General features: G+C 41.8%; 1 protein-coding gene across 3 annotated transcripts; it reads right to left on the bottom strand.

The window, feature by feature from the left end:
* Positions 1-394: 394 nt before the first annotated feature.
* Positions 395-18966, bottom strand: rspo3 (R-spondin 3). Of its 3 annotated transcripts, none has more exons than XM_049584459.1 (7): positions 17900-18966; positions 11638-11832; positions 10977-11120; positions 10643-10789; positions 10343-10528; positions 1342-1458; positions 395-999 (listed from the first exon to the last, which is right to left on the bottom strand). In XM_049584459.1, the coding sequence occupies exons 1-7, from the start codon at positions 17997-17999 to the stop codon at positions 956-958; spliced, it is 933 nt and encodes a 310-aa protein (XP_049440416.1). In that variant the 5' UTR covers positions 18000-18966; the 3' UTR covers positions 395-955. The 3 variants fall into 3 exon arrangements, with proteins under 3 accessions (XP_049440416.1, XP_049440415.1, XP_049440414.1); XM_049584458.1 differs by having other exon boundaries at positions 395-1458; positions 17900-18580; positions 18688-18963; XM_049584457.1 differs by having other exon boundaries at positions 395-1458; positions 17900-18963.
* Positions 18967-24151: the final 5185 nt, after the last annotated feature.

Consider the following 24151-nt stretch of genomic DNA (forward strand, 5'->3'; position numbering starts at 1 on the left):
TTTCAGTGTTAGCATAGTTACTGCAGTTGACACGTGTAGGACAGTGCAGCTCTCCCCTTTCTGTCCTGGAGCAGCCAGTAGGAAAGTCCTCTCTCTGAAGTGACCTGTAATTGGCCAAATTCTCCTGTTGCAGGAGAAGTACTTTTTAAAGACAGAGCCAGGAGGAGGTGCAGAAGTCTAGTCTTCTCTCATTACACCTGAATTACAATTTGCTTAAAGTTTATTAATGGATTTTTTGCCCAGTGATGCCAAAATAGAAGTGCTTACCCCAGCTTTAATAGATGTGCACAGCACATTGAGTTTCACTTTCCATTTGACTCTTGGAAAGTTTAAGCAAGTTCAAGTGGATTGCACAATAAAGCAGTTGGGTGAGAAAACAGAGAACAGACGCAGCTACAAACCCATTATAGTTTTATTTGACATACAGGTGCTTTTGGTTCCTAGTCAAGGAGCTTTACTGAGAGCACATATTCCATTTACACAAAAAGAAAAACCAATGGTAGATTAGATTTATCACTTATCTGGATAAAACTAGCTTTTGTCCAAGACATACAGAACACATGTTAATGGTTGTCAGTTTTCGACCACACTCCTTTGATTCACAGCATGCAGGTTCTCCTACATCTGGCAGCGATTATGAAGATGTCACAAGATGGCAATAGCAAACTCACTTTTATTTTTTCTTTACAAATTCTGCACCAAATAAAATAAAGTAAAGAGATCTAAAGAACAGGAACAACAATAATAAACAATTGTTCTACATAATGTTGCAAAATCTACATTCAAAAACCAAGACGCGCAGGGCCCCATTAAATAACCATATCAACAAGCACATAGTATAACGTCTTTGTCTTTGTCTTTGTCTCGCTGTCCGTCTGTCTGCCACACAGTCACAGACGTCTCTTACTTTGTTCTTCAGTCCCAACAGCAGTCTCAGCAGTGTCTCCTGCACTTTTCAACAGAGACACTCTCTCAGTGGTGGAAGTGAAGGAGCAGAGGCTACAGGGTAGAAAAAAAAGACTTTTTAAGTCCATAGTGGCCCAAGCCTTGTGGCTGAATATGCCCCATCCCGCTTGTGCATAAACATTATATTCAAATCATACAGGTAGCAGCAACACCCCTGCAGAGAGGGGTCGAGGGGGGTGAACAGTGGGTGAGGATGGGGAGGTTTTGGAGGAGGAAGAATAGGATGATAACAGGTGGAGGGCAGGGAGGCTCTAGACTTTGTCTGTCCAGAGCACTACTGTACAAGGCCATCTTGAGGGGAGACTGGGTCTGTGTCGTGGCCTCTGCGATGCCTGTGCTCCGTTTTGTTCCTGTTATCAGAGTCTTCACGTTCACCTGTGTCCCTCTCCCGCTCCCTTTCTCTCTTCCTCTCCCGTCGCCCCTCTTGGTTCTCCTTATCTTTGCGGTTGTTGCGATTTCTCCGCTCTCTTCGCTCGGTCTTCCTCCGTCCTCCTGGAATAATAAAAACATTAATAAAGTTTAGCAAAGCTGGGTAGAGGGGGGAGCTCTCTATCTTCTCTCCATCAGTTTCAGGAGGTAGTGTTCAGATAAGATTTTCTTTTACTTTGCCTAATTGTCATGATCTTTTTAAACTGCTTGTCTTTATATTTCAGTGAGAATATTTGTAGCATATAATGAAAACAATCAGTCATACAAAATACCTAAAATGCAGGTATACATGTCAAATAGTACCAATTGGAATGCATTTGCCATGTATCCCTTTCAGCCCTCAGTCAATATTGTTTTTCTTAAGTGTTTTTATTCCTCTTTAGGTATGATAAAAAAAAAATAAATTCATTTTTTAAATGTGCATTTTTCAAGGAGTTTTTCATGTGTCCACTCAGGTGGATAGCATACATTATATGCTGTGAAACTAGTCTGTTCACATTTTTCAAATAAATTGTAATACTGCTCAATGCCATGGAAAAGGGCTGAACTTTGCTGCTGACTCCTAAGCTTCTCCCCTCTCTCTTTCTACTCATCCCTTCTGTACCCCCCCCCATTCAACTCCTTCCTCTTCACTCCTCAGTCCCCCTCCCACCTCCTCCTGTTGAACTACATCATTTTTCCAATGAACATTTTCCGCAAAAGTAACAAAAATATTGTCAAAATATGGTTTCTGTTACAAAAAAATACCTTCTACTACCATAAATCAATTGATTAACAGCCAGAAAAGTCACTGCAAATAAAATATTTTCAAGAACAACTTAGTTGCAGTAATACTATTAATTGTAGTTGAAATATAGCCAGAGGTGCATGATGCACAGTTTCGTGGACAGATGATTGATTACAGTTTCCTCACAATATATATCAGTATTTGGAAAATTTAACAACTGTATTACTCCGAGATGTTGCTTAATTTTTCCTGATTTTATTTACCAACCAGAGTCTCCTATTATGGAAAAGATATTCTTGAGGGCACAGTTGCATTCTGTCGGCCATCTTGGTTTTGAGAGATTTGTGTTGCACTGACAACACCTGGCCAGTGGGTGGCAGTGTATGACAATACGCACAAGGGTCCACTGTAGTGACTTCAGTGCAACTACAGCATCAAAACCCATGCATATACAAGAAAAGTGGATATCTCCTCACAGTCTGCAAGCTGTCTGTTCTGTGTGTGCGCTAAAAAAAGTCCTAGTGTTCATTCACAGCAGGCATTTGTAGGCCTACTTGTGCACAGGACAGGGCTAAGGTCACAGATGTATAAGGAGAAAGGCAGTGGGAGCAAGAGAGAGGCTGATGAAAGCAACAATGGGAGAGGTGTATTTGTTTGGGCGCTGAGTTCAAATATCAGCAGTCTTTCTTCAGAATGGCTGCACCTTTAATTAGTCCATGCATCAGCCTGTAAGAAATGAAAACCACTATATTTTAAAAAAATCCCTTCAAGTAAAGGTGGCAAGACTTCTCGAGTGAGAGTGAACACACCACAAACACATTACAGGGTGCAGTTCTCCTATTGAGTACAACACTGGTTATTGCAATGCTCTATATTCCCCACTAGATGCCAGTCTTTAACCACAGACAGCAGCCCTCTCCCTGTGATGAGCAGACCTTTGTCCAAAATAGAAAACCTTTAAATAAACCCTCAATTTATCTGCTCTTGCAACACCATCTCATAAACAAAACCAAGAGTTATGGAATGCTGAAGGTTTATCTCTGCTCGAGCTACAGTTATTAATGATAATAACAAGATCCAGCCCCAGGGAGGTTGGAGACAGGACCTGCAAGTGAAAGCAGAGGAGGCCCTTTCCTGTTGTTGTACTGCTGCTGTTCATGTGTGAGTGGAACGGAGCAGCACGACCCTGCCTGGCTGGTTGGCTGGCCAGTCGGGGATTGTGAAACTGCTGAAGTAGGCAGTAGGCACAGACACAGGGAGAGAGAGAAAGAGAGATAAAGGGAGAGAGAGAAAGAGATCTCTCTGTCTCTCTTCTGTCCGCTCCATGTTCGGCCCCCTACATGCATCCTCTCCCTCTCTGTCTGTTCATTAGTCAAGCCAGGGCTCTGGTTGGAACATTGGCCATGTCTAAACCACACATCCTGGGATAGCGATGCCGAGCTCTACCTGTCTACTGTGTTTAATCTTTTTATAGAAATACTGAAAGAACAGGACAGGAGACGGACTTTTGTGCATGTGTGAACATATGCACAGAGATGTTCACATAGTTCAATCGCAAGACAGTGAGAAGTGAGTAAAAAAGAAAAGATCATGAAGATAGGTGGGTGCATGGATGGATGGATGGATGGATGGATGGATGGATGGATGGACAGATGGAGTAATCTGGTGCACTGACTCATTCGGGGTCTGCCCCCCGTCCTCTATAAACACAGGAAGTCCCCTTCGCTCTCATTGTTTTCTCTGTCCTGACACCATTTACAACTATTTACAAGTTCAGTGGATTAGTCATACTGTAGCCCCCGTGCTTTTGTCGAGCCAGAGGAGAAACCTAATCCATGCCAGTGTTGAGATGATTAGGAGAGTGTTTATCAAACTGACCTGCGTTTGGTTAGTTGGAACAGTTTCTGATGGGCTTGTTGTAAACTGTGTAATGACATGTCTGTAATGGTCCCCAAATGACACCTTTGGAGGTTTTGGAACATTTACAACAGACATTTAGCACATTTTCCAAAGCCAAGTTTTAATGAATAATGTCTGACTGGCAGTGAGTGAGAACTGGTTTTGGGAACAACACACAAAAGTCTTCCATCTTTTTAAGTAGAACCGTTAAATGTGGCGACATAGCTTTATTTAAATGCAAAAGTTACAATATGCTGGATGTGAAATGCACTTCACAAAAATATGCTTAATACATTTTTGGTACTTAAACTTAAAAATACAGCAGATACTGGATTTTTTTTGTTCATATTTAGGTCATTGTACAGTCTGTACACAGTGTTTGATTTTAGTTAATTGTAGGTATAATCTTTATAAACAGATTGTGAACATGTACGCAGAATTTTTTAGCAATGAGAAAAGATTTTGGTGTTCTATTTTCCGTTTATAATCTATTTGTTGTCTGTTTGTAGTCCGAGTAGTATTGACTAATTATGTTTGAACGGCAGTTAAGCAGTCCGTGTGGAAAGATGGAACTAATTGGCTGAAATGCAGAACCTATTGACTATCGTCTGACGTTTAGCTTTATGTTGGTTTTTTAATTCATTTATAGAGGTTAGCCAAAATGACCGGCGCACGGAAGAGGAAGTCTTGGCTTGGATATTCGCTGGCTACCTGAATCAGCCCTTGCCCCCAGAGGCTGGCAGACCATAGCCAATGGGTTCATACTGTGTTACTTCAAAAGTCACAGAAAAGTTGTACCAAACAAGATATGTGAACAATGTTTACCAAGTGAAATTATTGTGTTTGGACTTTTTAATGGATGTTGCATAGGCTTCCTATTGGTACAATTAAACCATTCTTAATGCAGTAGAAGGGAAACAATGCAACGTCCCTTGGAAAAATAGTCTGACATTTTGGGGCATACATTTAATTGCTTTCTTGACAAAAGTTAAATGAGAAAATTGCTAACACTCTCCTGTCTGCCTGTATTGACCTGGACCCAAGAGGGGATTGGCTTAGCTGAGCATAAAGACTGAAAGCAAGGGGAAACTGAGAGCATTGTTCTATTTAAAGTTAAACAGTCCACCTACCAACACACAGTTAAATAGCCTGTAAGTATTTCTCTGAACTCAGCAGCCGGATACAGTGACTTCAAATGTCTCTACCAAGCCCCCAGGAACAGCGTTGAGCTTTTAAGCCAATTTTATATAGTGGCTGATTATGAAATTAGAACATCTCTTCCATCACATGACACCATGAGGGCCAAAAAGCACTTTTTCCATAAACTTACAATGTGAAAGGGACATCTGTAAAACAGTGGACACATTTTTTGAGTGCCGAAACCCCCACAAAATGACTCATTTCCCGTTCAGGATTTGATCCATTCAGTCCGATAACATTTCAAAAGTCTAGAGGAGCCGCATGATTAAATAATTATTATCCCCATTCAAGATAGTGGAGGGCTAAACCAGAAGTCTCTTGTGCACTTGCTCCATGGACCCCATGATATGGAAGATCTGAATAAATTCAAACTGCGTAAATAGTGCTTTTTTTTTTTTAGTTTCATGTGCCACTGAGCAACATCCATAGGAATGGATGGAGCCCTGCCTCCAACACTGTATCCTGTTCTCTTTATACATCCATGGTCTCCATTGGTTGCCTGGAAATAGCTACAGTGAGTAACTCCCCGTAAATACATAAAATGTGGATTTTACGTTTTTGTTTGTGTTTAGATTAAGCAATAGACATACAATGTTTAATGAGTGAGCTTTAGAAATCCTAGTAGGCAGATTTTCAAACACTAGAAAGAGCCAGGCTAACTCATTCCACCTGTTTCTCATTTTTATGCTAAGCTAAGCTAAGCTAAGCTAACAGTCTTGTGGCTTTGGCCCAGTACTTCATAGACAGATGTGATCGTGGAATAAATCTTACCATCTAATTCTTGCCAAGATCACAAACAAACATATTTGCCGAAATGTCAGACTTCCTTTTGTGTTGTTTCAGATGCTCTAACTGTCACAACTGTGACACTACTGACACATTAATTCAACACCAAGCTCTTTAGCACTGTCTATTTTGTTTTTTAGCAATAGCTCATAAAAGTGAGTACAAATACACAACACAGATAATGGTGTGATGTAAGAGAGCACTTGTAAATCTCTGTGGTCACTCTTCAGCATGTATACATCTACGTGCTCCAATTAAGATTTTGTCATTTGTTCTAAGATGAAATTTGCTATAAAAGATTTATTGTGATCAACACAGTAAAAATATTGACACTCACTTCGAATTATAGTAAATCTGGATCCAATCAAAGACTATAACTTCTCTTACGTTCCACATATAATCGATGCCACATTCAGTCCACAGATGACAAGTATTTGCCATCAGTGCCGTCAGTGAAGAACATTTGCTATCATTTCTAGTTAGCAAGAAAGAAAATATTAAGAAATGTGTTGTTGTTTTAGTCCTGTGTGTTTTCCCTAAAAGCCGTGCCTGCACTGTGTAAACACAGCCACTAGTGTGGATCTGCTGAATTGTCCATGGCTGTAATGTGACTTCTAGAAATCTGTTGCAGGGCATTAACAAAGGATAGGAGACAGTAAACTGTACTGAGAGCACAGAGAGGGGCTTTACTGGGTGGGACACTGCACACTGTGTGTATATGTGTGAGTGAGTGAGCACACTGGTGAAAAAGAGAGAAAGAGAGTGATGGGATAAGGAACAACTAAAGAAAAAGTAAAGAACAAGGTGAGAGAAGGAAACAGAAAGAGATCAAATGAGAGAGAGCGGAGGGGCACTGAGGGTAAGGGGAGGTGTGTGTGTGTGTGTGCACGTGTGTGTGCGGTTGGAGGAGCACTGTGTGTTTTATGATGGCACATCCTCCATGGCAGGCGTTCTGTCGTCCGGGGAGCTTTTGGCGGGAGCCAGGCTGGGATTAAAGGCTATGGGCTGTCCCACAAGTGGAATGCCTGCCGCATGGCCGCCAGGATGTCATGAGGGGGGTTCTGGGTGTGCCAGTGTGTGTGTGTGTGTGTGTGTGTGTGTGTGTATCAGTCCCCCCGTCCTCACTGACTGGTTGATAATAGCTTGCTTAACTGTATGTTTCTCAGTGTGTAATAGGTCTAAGTGAGTGTGTGTGTGTGTGTGTGTGTGTGTGGGAGTTAAAGGGTGCTAAGGCTTGCAGAGGGCACGCGGTCTATCCGGCTACAGAGATAGAGAGGTGAACAGCAGGTCGATCGAAGGACAAATTAGCCAGCATTAACTTGAGAGAGACGGCGGCCCGGATGAGGATGTGTGTATAAACATTCACAATCTCTAGCCGTGGATAACTGAGGAACAGAGCCAAGTTTCTCTAAGCCTGAATATATCAGCATATTTCCTAAAGTTTTACAACTTTTCTGACGTGATATCTGTAATTTAAAACATATGTTTTAATCAGCAGATTTTGCAATGCTTCTGTAGAACTGGAGGCGGTGATGCTAGAGTCTTAAGAGGACACAGGAACAGTTGGGAAATGTGCTTTCCTGTCAAGAGTATATGACACATTTTACACCAATCTCACATCTGTGCATTAAATATGAAACTGCAACCCTCAAACTCTTGATGAACTGAAGTATGGGGGGAGCGTGTTGAATAATAGCAAAACATCTGTTTACAAACTCTCACACTACTCGCGCAGTGTAATCCAACTCTCATTTATCCAGTCATACGCTGAGTACTTCCAAATCACATGCATTTTTGCTGAAACATTAATATTTAAAACTCTTTCGCATGAATAGTGTCATGCATGGTTGAGTAGCGTGGTTGGCAAAGTGCGTGTGTTTGAACTCTGTTCAATGAAATGCACAAGTGTTCAAACGCACGCACTTGCCCAGCTGCTACGTGTATGCGGAAATGTTTCAAATAGTAATGTTTTAGCAAAAATTCATGTGTTAGGAAAGTACTGAGCGTACGACTGGATAAATGAGATTCAGATTGCACTGCATGAGTTGTGTGGGAGATTAGTTTTGCTGTTGTTTAACGCTGACATTCTTAATTTCAATTTCAGAATTTCCTCAGTTTTTTGATTCTTTGAGGCATGTGAGAAAAGCAATGTTTTCTTCACTTATTCAACATTACACGGGTGAAGTAATCCCTTGAGAAAGTTCACCTACCAGCACCTAAAAAAGTTTTAGCTTGAAGCAGAGAAAAGAACAACTTGACATTTTTTTGTTTGTATATGGAATAAACAAAAGTTGGATGTTAGTGAGTTTTTAAGCTGCTGGTTAGGTAGATTTTTCAAATTTGGTAGAGCCAGGCTAGCTATTTTCCCCACTTCAAGTCTTTATGCTAAGCTAAGCTAATCATCTGCTGGCACAAGCTTCAATATACACACATGAGGGTGGTATTGATCTTATCATCTTGTTGGCAAGAATGCAGCTATTCTGCAAAATGTCAAAGTAAACTTCCTTTAAGAAAAGATGACCTACTGAGTTAGGAGCAAACAGATGAAATGAGTAAATACTTAGTGGACTCATGTGGAGGAGTAAAATGATGTAGTGATGAGAAGAGGAAAGGCAGGACAGAGAGGGAGGAGGAGGAGGCAAAAGGAGAAAGTGCAAAAGAGGAGGAAAGGAAAAGGAGGAGGAGGATGTATCAGTGTCTGAGGGCTGCTGGAGGATTACTGGGGGCTCTCTGAGGTCGGACCACTGACCCCCTAGCGTGTGCAGAACGTAAACACCGAAGAGATGACGCGCCGAAGCAGATAATTGGCCCTCATTCACTGCGGATGCTCTTGGAGGGAGGGCAACTGGGTAATCACAAGCAGGGGCAATGTCGGTAAACTGTAGTGTGTGAGTGTGTGTACACACAGACACACACACACACAGCTTTCTGTTGCTTTCCCTTTCTTTCTTTCTTTCTTTCTTTCTTTCTTTCTTTCTTTCTTTCTTTCTTTCTTCAATTCACCTCCCTTCTCTCTCTACCCCCTCCTTTCACCAGCCTCAGGCTAGATCAACAGAGCCGTCGACTCCACACTAAAGTCTCAGCCCCGACCCGACTGACTGGGAGCGCCAACAGGGAGCTTATATGGGGGTCTGTGTTTTCTTTGGTGTGGTAGGGAGTGTGTGTGTGTGTGTGTGTGTGTGTGTGTGTGTGTGTGGAGCGGACGAGGATGGGGGAATGGATCAGTAGAGAGATACAGATAGAAAGTGAGAGAGAGAGGGATAGCTGGGGTGACAGAGGGCACATTTCACAGTCTGACTTACAAATCACGTCAACCCAGTTGACTCTCTTCACAAATTACCACCAAGAGCAATGGCTGTGTTGTTATTTTAGTAGGACAAAGATGGTATGTGTGTGTGTCTGTGTGCATGTGCGTGTGTTTGGTGTGCACAAGCAAGCGTGCAAGTTCAAATTTGTGCGTTTGTCTGAAAGAGAGGGTGTATCTGTATCTGGATATTTGTGTGCATGTGCTGGTTTGCGTGTGTGCTTGTGCGTGCGTGTATGTGCGTGTATGTGTGTGTATGTGTGTATTGGCAGCTGTGGGGATAAACCAATACTGATCCCCTGGTCGCCGCGTGCCTCCCAGGGGGAGGATGTTGATGTTGAGCTGGCTGTTTCTGCTCCAGTGTCAACTGCTTTTTTGCTGCATCACAAACACACACACACACACACACACACACACACTGTTTGTTCTGTAAGTGTGAGGCCCCAGGGGACTGGATCTCAGCCTCCTAGCCTGTCTGCGATCTGTCATTTAACACTACAGAGCCCAGGCTAAAAAACAACCAGCCGTAGCCGCCAACCAGCTTAGTAACCACACACATGTAGCACACCCATTACACAAAGTGGTCATAAATGCGCTACGACATTGAGATTTCTAAAGAGACGAGCCCGTCTGAAAGCAGTTTTCACTCTCTTCATTAGAAATGATCACGCTATTCCCTGTTTACTAGGAGCAGGGAAAGCGGTTTTACTGTTTAAAAATCCAAAGAGCTCTCGTGGGAGAACACACAACATACCCATTGCAACATCACACATGTGTGTTCCCCCCACTGTCCTCACTCTAACCACAATGGCAATCCTCTGAGTAAACAGTCGTAGTCCTGAGCGGAAGACCGACTAGCTCTGATTGTACAAGCTGAAGAAGCAAGGTCTGGAATTCATAGAAATCGTGCCATGTGTAACAAATACAATGTTGGCAGTGAGTGTGACGGGTCAACAGCATCTACAACAGACGATGTCTAGAATGTGACCATAAAAAAAAAAAATCTGTGACTTAAAAATAGTTTTCTTTACCTGGACATTTCCTCCTCTTGACCAGGCACTCTTTGATCTCTGAGATCTCAGGGCAGGGATTGCCAAAGGGTGATGGGTACTGGAGAACCTGCCGTGTGCGGGTCTCCTGCCCTCGCTTGAACCCACAGGTTCTACCGGACCTGGAGCAGGGGCTCCACTCACTCCACTCACCCACCTCGCAGTGCACTGTTGGAGGGAAAATTGAGAAAATGATTTGAGGGTGAGAAAGTGTTCAGCCATTCTTCATCAAGGGCCAAAAGCGTGGCATGGGCCCCACACACGTACACACACTGGGCAAACCTTGTGGTGTGCACTCCATGAGTTTGTCATTGGGCTCATAGTTGTCTGGACAGACATGGTGGCACCTCCCGCTGAGCTGGTACAGGCCCGGCCGGCACCGCGTACATGTTTCACCGTTCACACACGACTCACACTCTGCGGGGCACCCTGCAAAGACAAAAGCACAGTTGTGTATCTTTGAATATATAGTGGCCAAATTTAACTCATAAACAGTTTTCATGTGTGCTTCATTCCAAAGTCAATGTGGGATAAATGCAATGTAAATAGAGCTAAATGAAGGGCAAGCCCTATTTTTAATTTCTGTCCCTGAATATTGTGAACTCTAAATACTCACTGGGAACACACTCCCTCTGCGTGTCGCTGCGGACCAGCCCCTCAGAACAGTTCTCCTGGCATTTGCCCAGGTGAAGGTAGAATCCTGCTCGGCAGCGTGTGCAGAAGTTCTTGTTGAAGCAGGAGTCGCACTCCGACCTGCACTCTGACAGAAACACAGACCCACCGCCAGCGTTTATTTAAACTGTACAAGTTATCGTGTGTGTCCTGTGTGTTAAATATACAGGGTGTCAGTGTGTGTGTGTGTGTGTGTGTGTGCGTGTGTTTGTGTCTAACTGGGAATACGGTCAGGAATATAAGCCACTGCAGTCAGGCTGATGTCTTACATGGTGGACATGGAGGATTTTAAGTAAAGCAACACTTGGTTTAGTGTCACCAAAAGGAAACACACTTAACAGGTATCAAGTTTTTCAGTTAAATGAACACATACTGTTCGTAAACATGATCCCATATTTCACAAGCAGGTCTTGAAGCTGTTGCTTGTAAAGAAGGAAGCACATATGTTACACTGAATACTTATGCCCATCCACTCGGAGGACAATTAATTACAGTGACGTCTAGCTACTGATACCACACCTACAGATGTCGGTTAAATTAGGAACATGCATTGTCAGTAATGATTTCATCAATATTCTGCTTCACAAATACTCATCGTGGCTTACTCGTGCAGGTGTTTCTTTCTGGGGAGCGTGTGCCATAAAAGCCCGGAGGACAGGAAGTCATGCACACCCCGATCTGCTTCATCCCAATCCTCTCCAAATGCATGAAGAAGCGTGGCTTGCAGGACAGGCAGCCATTGTAGTCAGAGCAGGTCAGACAGCCACCCTGCTGGCACCCTGAGCTCACACCAGAGATCTCTGTTGACAGGAGCAGGTGCGTGTGTAAGTATAAATTTGACATGGTGTAGGATTACTTTTGGGGCGTTTTAAACTACAAGAGTAGAAGTTATCTTAATGGATATCTTGCTAAATAGAGCATCATTTTGGTGAGATTAAATGCTGGGCACTGTAAGGAGTAGTAATATCAGCCGCCCTCTTCAAAGTGTGTAGCAGGAATTCACCTTTCTGGCGTTGCCAATGACGGACACAATAACCTTCTGCTAGCGTCTCTGTAAGATTGTAATTTATTTAGACCAGCTATTAGTTAGCATCTGTTGCCCTAGTTTTTGCGGTGTCCTGCACCATTGGCACTACTTGGCCCTTGTCCTTTGTTCAACATGATGAATCAGTGAGTGAACTCACTCTGATTGGCAGTTCAGCTCAGTGCACAAGAAGAGAAACAGAAGTGTGGTGAGCAAACAAATAACTAAAGTCAGGAGGGCAAGTGACTGAGACAAACTTCTTATATGAGCTATGGTTTTTTTTGTAGGCGCTGAGCTCTTTAGCAGAAACTGTTTATAATTTTTCGTGTCACTGTTCCCTTGCCCACAGTAAATATCTGCTGTTCTTTCAACATGTGGTTGTGCTGTTAATGTGCTATCTGGCTAACTAGCATCTTGAATCCATCCTAGCGGTTTTCCAGTATCCATTTTTGAATGATGAATACCGACTACTGCCGCCTGCTGGTATGGAGAGTTATTTCCTTTCACACAGGAAAGGAAATAACTCTCACATAATGTATATGCTAAGTGGATGTTGCTGTAGTCTTTGCGGTGCATTCAAGTGCAACCTTATGTCCAAGACACAGGGGGCGTGAGGTGATGGAACAGTCTGTGTCTGTGTCTGGTGTGTCTTAAGTTCTTAAGACACCAGGTGATAAAATTCATTACCTTAACCCTGTCTTTTCATCCCATTCATACCAGCCTCTTAAACACATATTGCTGAATCCAGACTTTCAAACTTTTATTTTACAACCTAAAATAGCCCAGCGACAGAGAATAACACCCCATGTACCTGCAGCTGCTTGAAAACACTGGCTTTCAAAATAAGGTTCCTCCTTTTTTTTCAATAGGGCATCTTAGTCCACAACCAGTTTTGATTGACACTGAACTGTAGCTGATCGTTACCATATGGTATGCATATTATTTGTGCAAAGTACAATGGAATATTTCAGTTTTTGTTAATGGTTTAATTATCGTTTTTGGTTATGGCACTCTGCATAAACCAGGATCAGGCTGGGTTTGTGGAAGTTATTTGGATTTATACACGTCAAACAGTGCAGTTTCAGTGCAGATGTCAGGTCAGGGTGGACTGGGGCACCACTGTGCATGCTACATCCATGACTCTACAATGCCAAAATCTAGTAGTAGTCAGAGCTGTATGATATCAGTGTACGTTACATCTCACCTATCACTACTCCAGGTAGGTAGTTAAAAAAAAAAAAGACTAAATACTTTATGAAACAAAGGGTACTTTATGTATCTATATACTGCACCAATCCTGCATGTTTCTGTGATACAAACTTAAAGGTCCAGTGTGTAGGATTTAGAGGGATGTATTGGCAGAAATGGAATATAATACGTATGTTTTCTTTAGTGTATAATCACCAAAAAAAAAAAAAAATTGTTTTGTTTTTTTCTTTTTACCTTAGCATTAACCCTTTATATATTATACTTAAGGAGGGTCCTCAGCCACAGAGTATGCCATGTTGCACCGCTGTGTTTCTACAATAGGCCAGAATGGACAAACCAAACACTGGTACTAGTTACTACTACTTGATTTTTAAACTGCCTTATTAAGTGTTTTAACACTTTAATCACCTGTTCCATTTGTCTGAGAGAAGAAGAGATCTCTGCGGATAATTGAGCTCGTGGGAAAACACTGAAGGAATTGTAAAGTTCACACGTGGTGCAAGGGGGAAATTTCAGTTGATTGCAATCTGCAATTCTCACCGCTAGATGCCACTAAATCACATATACTTCTCCTTAAGTTTTTTTTTTTAATTGAAATGTTTCAGTCAAGTATTTTGTCATGTTTTACAAGAATGAGGGCAAAGTGAAAACAGGAAGTCAACTGTATCATGACTGCTTATTATTTCACATGCATAAGTTCATCAAACATGACTAATCGCCTACTGTTTTAGCACAGTGCCAACGGCAGCTATTTATACCTTGTTTACAGCCCTGTTTATGTACATGAGTACTGTAGTGTTTAGTTTATGTTGATATATATTACAGTAGGGTTTTCATCCCCCTCCCGTCACTAATTTGTGGGATGATTCACCAGACTTTGTCTGCCATGGATGAAAGCTCTGGTTGAGGGTTTTCATCATTTTAATTGTATGTTGACAATTTGTCACAGACGGTTTTAATGTCTCCCGAGTTACAGCGAGTGTATTTATCAAAAACTCCAAGGATTATAAAAACTTATTGCTAAGAGCTAATTGTATTAAAGAAGATGAAATAAATTTGATGTGATGTCTTGCGGTCATGTTCCTGGAAAAGCTTGTATATCATCCTTTTCAGTATCTGACTGCACTTAGTGGACAAAAATAGTTACAAAGAGGGTTTGGGTGGTTGGATGGGGATGTATATATATATGATCTGAAAGAAAACCACCAAATAAACATGACAGGTTTCATGATGCTGGGGAGTTCAGAGAAGATGTTTTTAGCCTCTGGTCCTGATGTTTCAGTATAACCATTCTCATAAGGAAATGAGTTTAACTCACTCCTCTGTTAGAAATACAACTGTTAAATCCAGAAAGTGGTACATGGGCTTAAGAGAACAAGAAGGTCAACCCAGGGACAAGCACGTTACAGTCTACTTATATATAGGAGCAACACCTGTGACATAGAGTCAATATGTAGGCAATAGACATGAGAGAAGTTCCATATTTTATATACTTGTGCACCCATGCTGCGTTGGTACTCCACTCCCAAAGGCATTGTTTGGAAAATGTTGCAGTAGTCACACATGGTAAGCAAATCAAAAGCAACCCCTGTAAGCTTCCAAGGAATTGGTTTTCCTCTCCAGCCTTGGCATCTCATGCCCCTGCTTGAAGCTGGCCCTTCTTCCTTCTCCTCTAAGTTCGGGGGGTTTAGCTGCCAGTTTACCATAGATCATAGATACTTTGTTTGAAATATCTCGACAATCTTTACAACGGCTGTCCATTTGCCCACATGTGTTCCTGCCAAGCTGCCCTGATTCACAGAAGTCTTAAGACAAAAGAATTTGGCCTTGCCCTCGCACTTGCACCGACAAAACCTCAGTTGGACTTGCATAACATACCAACAAAGTCACATATGAATAAACACATTCACATGCCTGCACACACACAAACAGATGGTTCGGGGAGAAAATAGAAATGCGCAACAAAACAGAAGTAACATAAAAAAAATCATTTTGCCTTAAGTTTTTTATTTGTACCTCTTTATAGGATTCCATCATGTGTCACACTTGATTTCCCCGACTTTGTAACAATATGTTTAGCTTTAAATCAAGACCTAAATATACCCCATCTTCATCTTGAGCTGATCTGATTATATAATATATATAATTTCCACTGTTAGCACCCAGGCACCCACATGCCTTTATTTTTGGATGCATCATCACGGACAGGAAGCTCAGAGCTTGGGTTCAGTCTCTGCGTGGTAATTTTGGCCAGTTGACTCATTGGTCATTGACTCCCAACTCACTCTTACCCCCTTCTGTCCCTCTGAAGTCTGTACTCATTCACCCCCTCACCAGCAAACCCCTCCATCCTCCTTGATATCTCTGGAAGTGTTAGATATCTGCATCCTTGGAGGAAGTTTGGATTCTTAGAAGCACTTGTCAATTAATGGGTACATAGTCAGTCTGGAGATGCAGAGGTTTACTCCTTACTGTAGAACGTGAATGAAACCTTCATCATAGGTAGAAACGAATTAATGCATGGGTGCTACTGTATGAGTATGCTGTATTATTAAATGTTTTATATTTTAAGTCCATTTTCACACAATTTTGGCATCTCTTTTTCATCAAAAACAAATTGAAACTATTTTCAAAAATTCATATTTCACAAAGAGAACATTATCAACACTGTTTTCAGACTCAGGGCATAATTTGAGAAAGCAGAGTGCTTTCAATAGACCCTCCTGCTCCCCCTCTCTCACACTGTGCTGAGAGGCTCTTTAATACTGTTTAGGGGGAAATAAACATTTAAAAAGGGAGAATGTGTGTGTCCCAACGCAGCCTAGGGTAGAAACAGACACTGCGGCATCTATGTATACTACATTAGTGCAACACAAACACAAATTTAAGACAGAATAATCAAACTATTAACACAGTAGCACATGTTCATTGCATTTTACCATTAAAACTGGTATCTGATGTCATTATATGTGAGTTTGCTGGAGTTTAAATCAGATCTATAAAAGCTGTTTCACCCTGCCGAACAGCAAAAGTATCCACACTTTGTTCTTGAGGTTCGAACTAAACTACATTGAACAGAGCTGCCAAACGCAAAGGTAACCCCAGGACCCCTTTAAAACTACACAGTAAACACACAGTTAACCCCAGATGCTGCTTTTGTTTTTTTTAAATTTCCACTTTGGTGGTCATGAGGGAAGAAACAACAAAACAATCCTCACAGTCCGGACTACAGCTCTGAGATCTGTGATTAAATGTAAAGAGATGCACAGAGAAGTCTCAGCCCCAGGTGGCAGGGATAAAAACATCACTTCTAGGGTCTATTATTGTAGATCACACACAGTTCTCAGCCACGCTGGCAAGTGATACACGGAATATTCCAGTTGTCACTGCGCTTCTCTAACAGAATTAGTCACAGAGCACATCTGGAGACCCTCAGTGATAAAGTGTGCGTAGGAAGAATAGAACAATATACTTTATTGATACTTATTTCATGGTGTCATGGAAAAAGGCCAGCCATAGCTCTAGAGATTAGACATAATGTTGGACCTCGAGGGGATATATGGGAGATGAAGTACTATCAGACCTGAGAGTGTTTCAGTATGGAACATCTCTGGTGTTTCCATGGACCCTACTGGCAAATTTGCATTAACTCAGACTTTGAAGAGTAATAAGAACAAGATGGGACATGATTTCAAATCGTTATACTGCGTTTATTTTTCTGACTGGCATAAATGTGAATCCTACACTATGTGATCTTCCCTCAGGAATCCCAAAATGCGGCATTATAACATATGGAGGTTCCTTGACTAAATATGGGAGCTAAAGCTGTGAATACCCATGTGAGCAGTGCTCAGGCCTGGCATCCAGGCAGCACACTCCTGCCTGAAGTCTGCTGCTCTGACCGCTAGAGAGCGACGGGAACCAGGAGACTGTGCGCAAAGAGGAGCGGCTGCAGGCTTCAGGTGACAGGCAGAACAGTTAATTCATCAAATAAAGATTAAAATGAAACACTGTAAAAGTGGACTAAAAATGGTGAAGCTACCAAAATTATCATGGATGGACCACGCAGTCACTGAGTTCATAGGCTGGAGCATGCACTGGAATTTCACCAACCAATTCAAGTATAACTCTCCAATTTTATGACAGCAATTTAATAAGCCGGAGTGCGCAATGCAGGAATTTCGAGTTGCGAGTCTGTAAATTAGTTTTAATATCGCAATTATCTTAAATAGCTTTATTAATCAGTAATAATCTGGGAAGTCAGCACGATCACTCCTGCCAGCTGGCGAAAATTAGTTTTGATCTTATAGTTTTTCGTTAGAAAAGAAAAAAGATCAAAGATCAGCTGCAATATTAAAAGTATATCTACAAATACTCACATCTTGTCCAGTGTTCCCAGTTGTGCGCCTGTGTGGGATTGTTTAATGACCCACTGGTACAAATTAAGCAATTTACCACACTGAGCAAATAACACTGTGTCTGCCATTAATTAAGAATATTTAGAATAGACTGGATTTGCAGTTTTGTTAAAGCCAATAAATGCTAAATTAAAAAAGAGAAACAAAAAAAAAGAATATACTTAGTGTGTACACAGAAACACTGAGCAGCATCGCACCGCACTTTAATCTACTCACGTTTATGTTGCCGGTGCCTGGAGCTGCTGTGCTGCTGACAACCAGTGTAATCCATGCAGTGCAAGATGATCCAAACAAAGGAGATCAGTTGTAATTGCATAGTAGCCCAGAGATGAGACTCGTAAAGCCAATGTCAATGTTCACCAAGTCACTTATTGGATAAGATTCCGTTTTCTTCCCCCCAGACGGAGGCAGAGTGTGGAGGGTAGCTAATTCCTAGACACAACAGGACCCCCAGCTATGTGGTGATATGTGGTGATGGTAGTGCACGGTGGCCCAATGATGCCTGGGCCGCTTAGACTGTAACATCCTGGATAGGATCTTCATATGTGCCAAGAAAGCCAGACTGAGTCAGGGATCCGTTATCCGTGCTGTGATAAAGAACATCCCTTCCAAAAAACAAAAAACAAACACGCCAAAAAGCTCGATTCTCATCCGGTGCGCGCAGGAGGAAAGCAAATTCAATCATTAGTGTAGGTCAGAAAGAGGAATACAACATTTTTTTATGTTTAGCGTGACTCTCAGAAAGTTTGAGACATCATATCCATGTGCAGAACTCCAAATTGACCTTTCTCCTCCTCTCCCCGTCTGTCTCAGTGGAGATGCGCCGTGCGTCCCGGTGTGAGTTGATACCCTAATGTGCCAGGCGCCCTAAGGGTCTCGACTTCATCTCAGCATCAGCTAAAGCACAAAAAGTAAAAAGCCACCACAGGACCGACACTAATTATAAAAGAAAAATCTGTAAGTTGAAGGTTTCGTAGCTCTTGTTGGCTGTTAAGCATACACACCTCCTGTCGCTCGCTGTCGGCAGCAGGCAACTGTACCAAAGTAAATCTCCGCAGTTTCAGCGCTTTTCTGCTTTGCGTGCAGGACCCATTCACTCCCCTCCTGCCGGCCGGCTGATGACTTCAGCCCTCTGCTGTCTCTCTGTCTCTTTCTCTCCCCCTATGAGCTCCAAAGTTTATTTAGAGGGCAAGCCCCCCCGCGTCAGAGAGAGAGGGAGGGAGAGGGAGAAAGAGGGCATACTTAAGTTATTTCAACGAGGGTTTAGAAATGTGGACTGTAGCTTCTCTGTGATTCCTGTCTGTGATTCCAGTGATGCTTTTACTGCGCATCTTTTAACATGAACTAAATGTGAATGAAATGAATGGACTAACCTGCCTCAAAACTCATCTTTATCTTCATGTTAGTCCTCTAAAAATGACAACAGTGTTATTTTGGACGTTTTTTGAAAATGGATTTCGGTATAATCACAGAGCCTTTGAAAAATGATTTTTAAATGTGGTTAAACACATTCTGGACACAGTCTCAGCAGCCAGATTACATCATTGCTGAATGAGAAAAGAGCTCCATTATGAGAGCAGATGTTAAATAAGATTTTGTGCCTTTAGATGCTTGACTTCTTTCCTTACAAATGTTAGTAATTTTTGTTCAAAGAGAGAGGTGACAGATCAGTTTTTAAAGTTGGATCTTATTCTGACTGAGAATATTAATGATCCGTTTTGTCAATGTGAAATCACCACAAACCAATTTTACACCAGCCTCACTGAAATATGGATTGTTTTCACATTTGTAAATGTTTCTAGAAATACCTATATTTATTTTCAATTATGACATTTGAGACTGACCAGCAAAATGCATTGTTTCGTGCACCGGGTAGCTTATAGGATTCTGTAGATGAGGATATAAGTACAAGTTGGTGTAACTACTTACCATCTTCATGCACTATTTTTCCCTTTTAATTTCACACATGTTTGCAATGGTTTGCTGTGGAGGGAGAAAATCCCAAATCAGCCAAGGAAGCAGCAGCATCTCATCTTATTACCTCTAGAGGGAGTTAGTTCCATAAAAGCTTGAGGCACATTGTCATAACAGACAAGCATGGGTATCAGTGAGCTGTGGTAAACTGTTGCACTTGACCTTTTTCCCTGCTGAGTCCAAATGTGATGTTGTTTGTATTGTTATAATGCTATAATGACATATCAAAAGAAAAACAGCCACAAAAATGTGAAATATGTATCTTAAAATGAACGGTGGATTTAGGACTTGCATTTAAAGAATTTCAGAGCAAATGATGATACCTAGTCCCTCATCAATCATTGTTCCAGATCAATTGTCACCCGTACCTCAGTCAGCAGGTTTAAAGGTTCTGGTGATAACTGCTCGCAAATGAAAAGACTTTTGGTTTTAGTCAGTTGCGGCCTCTGGAGATTGAAGCAGAGCAGTGTAAAGGGGGAGCTGAGGCCTCATTTGTCTAACCGGTGTGTTGATGTTTAGGGGGAACAGTATGCACGAGTCCAGTGCTTCTCCTCGCTGTGGCTTCTGGTCTTTCATCAGTCACTGTGCTGAGGAAAGCAATGCAAACACAGTGTGGGCTCTTTCTTTATGGGAATACTTCCTTGTTTGCCCTGTGCTAACTCAGAACCAGGACAGTGAGACATAACACAGATTGATACATTATTTTAAACCCTTTCACCTCCACTGGGGCAGGCTGTTGGATCCCAGATTTACCCAGGGCATTAAAGTCAGGCATGGGACTATGTCAATGTAAAATGCCATGTCATTTTTAATAGATTTATATTTCAACAAAAGTGACTGTGATGTATTAGACAGTGACATTTAATATCATGTGTAAGTTAATGTATGTGTAATGAACTTGTTTTGCAAATAACAGGAAACATTGTAAAACATTATGATGAAATGTTATGAAAAATTATGAAATCTCCCTCCTCCCTCTCCTTCCTCTCCTCCCTCTCCTCCGTCCCGGCAGTTTGGTGTAAGGGATGTTGAAGTATAATGCTCCTCTTTGTGTCCCTGTCTGAACTAGCCCCGCCATCCCCTGGGGGTAGGAGCATGTGTGTGTTTTTGTGTGTGTGTGTGTTGCATTGGGGTGCGCAAGGTTAAGGTCACTTGGTCAGTCCTTGTGACCATCCAGTGAGAGAATCCGTCGACACCTGTAAATGAAGTCGGGCAGGTGCATAAACCCTCCTGACCAAGGATGGATGCACACTACAACTTTCTTTTTTTAATAATCCCACATTTAGTCCTATTTTAGCCTTACTCTAATTTAGGCCTTGAACTGAGGGGGGCATGAGAGTGTATGGCATCATCCTTGCTGACATAAACTTTGGCACAAATTAAAGTTAACACTTTGAAGTTCCTCATGGAAAATTTAAAGCTGTATTAACAGATTTTTTTTTTTTTTTGGCCACTCGGCCAAGCGCACCAAACTGTAAAGACAACACTGCCATATAAGCGCCATATAAACTTTTTAAGGTATGTAATGTAACACGAAAATTCGCTTCGGATTCAGTGTGAACTCACCATTACACATTCATCAGACAACATAGAATGAATCCGCTTTTTATGTCTGAAACATCTTGACAAACATCTCCTTGCCATCGTTGAGACGCACCATCGTTGAGGACTTGGCTCAGATTAACCTGATCCTGTCTGATTCGGCAGTTGGAACCTATTGCGACCGCATGCCTTTGCTGACGTCGACACCGGCAGGATTGGAACTAATTTGGAATACTGTTTCTGGCCATCAGACATATTTAAGTCAATATTTTTTTTTAACTCTGTTTTGTTCTCCACCAACTCCTGAAGAGGTACATCCAACTCTCTAGCTACTAAATGCTCAACAATGTTCACTAACTTGTTGCTAATTCCACCTGTCTCTCCTTTGGTGCTGGTACGTGTGTGCAGTTGGTAGTAAAATGTTTGTGCAATTTTTATACAAGCGGGTCCCTGTTTTGTTCAACATGTTTGTTAGACCTCAAGAATACACACAAGGCAATTTGGTGAATAATAATGAATGAAAACATAACTTGGTTTGTGTACAAGGAACCTCCTACAAGGAAATATCAGGGCTTGAGAGAGTTCAAATTGTACCAGAAGCTAATTCCACTTATCATTCCCCAGTTTAAGCTACAATCATAGCCTTTAATCACAGGCTCATATCATTCAGCTAAGCAGATGTCCACTTTGTTATATTCATATGACATTGCACAAATCCATTTACCTCGACCTTATCAAGAAAATCATGCTCTTAATCCTCAGACACATCAGAGTAGCAAACATACCACTACAGTGCAAAGCTTATGTCCAAACTGTTCATTCCCCAGGCTATGACTCATAAAATTCCCAGATGACGGTGACAATGTTGATCCACTGTCCTGTCATCAGCTAATGAATTAGGCCGGGCTCAGTGTGGACAGCAATTGATAGCGCGTGCTTTGCTGGGGTCTGTGAAAACATAGTGGCTCAGCCTGTGGCCTTATATGCAGGTTTTTCCTGACGTTGCATCTATTAAAGCTGCAAATAGCCCAGCGGTGATCCAGTGCATTCTCTCAGCATGAAGCAAGTAGAGAGAGGCAGTGACACAGGGCATCAGAGGCTGTACAAAGTTATGAAAATAGACATGCACACACATACATAAATACAGGATCTAGAAGTTCTAATAAATAAGTACTGATTCTTGAAATCCTATTACACACAGCACAAGGGAGGATTAGATTAATATAAACAAGGATAAGACAGGTGCATGTGTTGTGGCGTGGCAGGTGGGGTGAACTCATCTTAAATGTGTGTGTATGTTTGTGTGGCAGCATTTCTGTGTGTATGCTGGGGTGATTGAGGGGATCATTTCATAGTAAGAGGGATTGAGAAGGTAGTCAAGGACAGATAATCACTGTGAGCGAGAGCTGTCAGCTGTACACACAGAGGGAAAGCAGGTCAGAGTTTTGTATAGAGAAGGTCAAAAGAGAAGGGTACTGTATGTGAGTGTGTGTATGTGTGTGTGTGTGTGCGGTGAAGGGGGGCAGTTACCACAGATTCCCCCATATTGACCCGTATTCGCCTCACCCTAAACAGGGTTGTCCAAACTAGATAATGTTAAAGTACCTGGGGGCCAGCTGCTTCTCGCATTATATGGATTATTAAAAAAAAAAAAAAGCAACTGTTTCATCTGAAAGTGGTGACCCTCTCTATCAACTTTACACTTCTTTGTTTTGGCCAAGGGCCATGATTGGCCCCCGGCTGGACTTTGGACATGCCTGGTCTAAAAGAAGCGGACGTAGTCACCAGGGCTGAAAGTGTGGCCACTACTGAAGTGACATAAACCCACATTCTTTCTAATAGCCAGCAGGGGGTGACTCCACTGGTAGCAAATAGTCTTCTTAGAAGACTATAAGAAAATGACCCTACTTTTCTTTATAATCTCAGTAAACATTTTCCTAATGAGATTGTGTTGTCTTTGGTTTTAAGTGTTTTTCAATACAGCATGAAGTTCATTTTGTAAATTATGCTCTCATGTAGAGTGCAAAAGAGATAAAGCAGGGAATGCTTCAGGGCGTGGCTACCTTGTAATTGACAAGTCCCTCACACTGTGGTGTCCTGGCACTCTCAGTCAGATCCACCCCTCCCTCCCCCACAGCTCCATGCTCTGTCCAAATATGGTCACTTACAGCTCCAAAAAACCAAGATAGCAACGGACAAAATGCCAAACTCGATGCCTCAGAATGGAAGTCCATAAACCATTGGGTACATCACAGTGGTTACATCCACTTCTTTGATACAATTTATGGTCTTTCCAAGGTAGCAAAGTCTGTCCATCAGCACCTCTAAAGTGGGATTTATACCTCTGCATCGCCTTAACCTATGTGGTGGCCTATTGCCCCCCCCCAGAAAGGCAACCACATGTTGCGGCGACGCAGATCCCCTGGCTATTTTTGTAAACAGAATACCATTTCTTTTAGTGGAAATGAAGCTTTAATTACTTTTATTTCACAGATAAGAAACAATAATTTTTAAAGACAATAAAGCCCAGACAAAACAGCATTTTAAGTCTTGTGTGTGATTTATCCTGGCTTCATATGAGTAGAGGAAAAGTATGCTACCCACTAGGCTAATTTATACAATGTAAAATGCCATAGGCTTGTGCTAATAACATTAACATGTTAAATTTATGTGGAAAACATGTTTAGTATGAGACAGTTGTTTTGTCAGTGAACCTTATGAGTTGTAGTAGAACCAAATTTCCTAATGTTTCCTTTGTTAAATGTTGCTGTTATATGAGTAGATGAAAAGTCTGCTAGCCGCTAGGCTAATTTATACAATGCAAAATGCCAAAGATTTATGCTAAAAACATTAGCATGTTGTATTTGTGGGGAAAATGTGTCCAGCAAAACACAAGCGCTTTGTCTGTGAATACTGAGAGTTATAGTGAAGCCGATTTGTATACTTGTGTTT

This window comes from Epinephelus fuscoguttatus, linkage group LG8, assembly GCF_011397635.1.
Source record: "Epinephelus fuscoguttatus linkage group LG8, E.fuscoguttatus.final_Chr_v1".
Lineage (NCBI taxonomy): Eukaryota > Metazoa > Chordata > Actinopteri > Perciformes > Serranidae > Epinephelus > Epinephelus fuscoguttatus.

Coding starts and splice junctions, on each gene's coding strand:
- rspo3 (XM_049584458.1), bottom strand. CDS start 17,999: ATGCAATTACAACTGATCTCCTTTGTTTGGATCATCTTGCACTGCATG. Junction 11,833..17,899: donor CAGGCACCGGCAACATAAAC/GTGAGTAGATTA, acceptor TCCTGTCAACAG/AGATCTCTGGTGTGAGCTCA. Junction 1,459..10,342: donor CAAGAGGAGGAAATGTCCAG/GTAAAGAAAACT, acceptor TTATTATTCCAG/GAGGACGGAGGAAGACCGAG.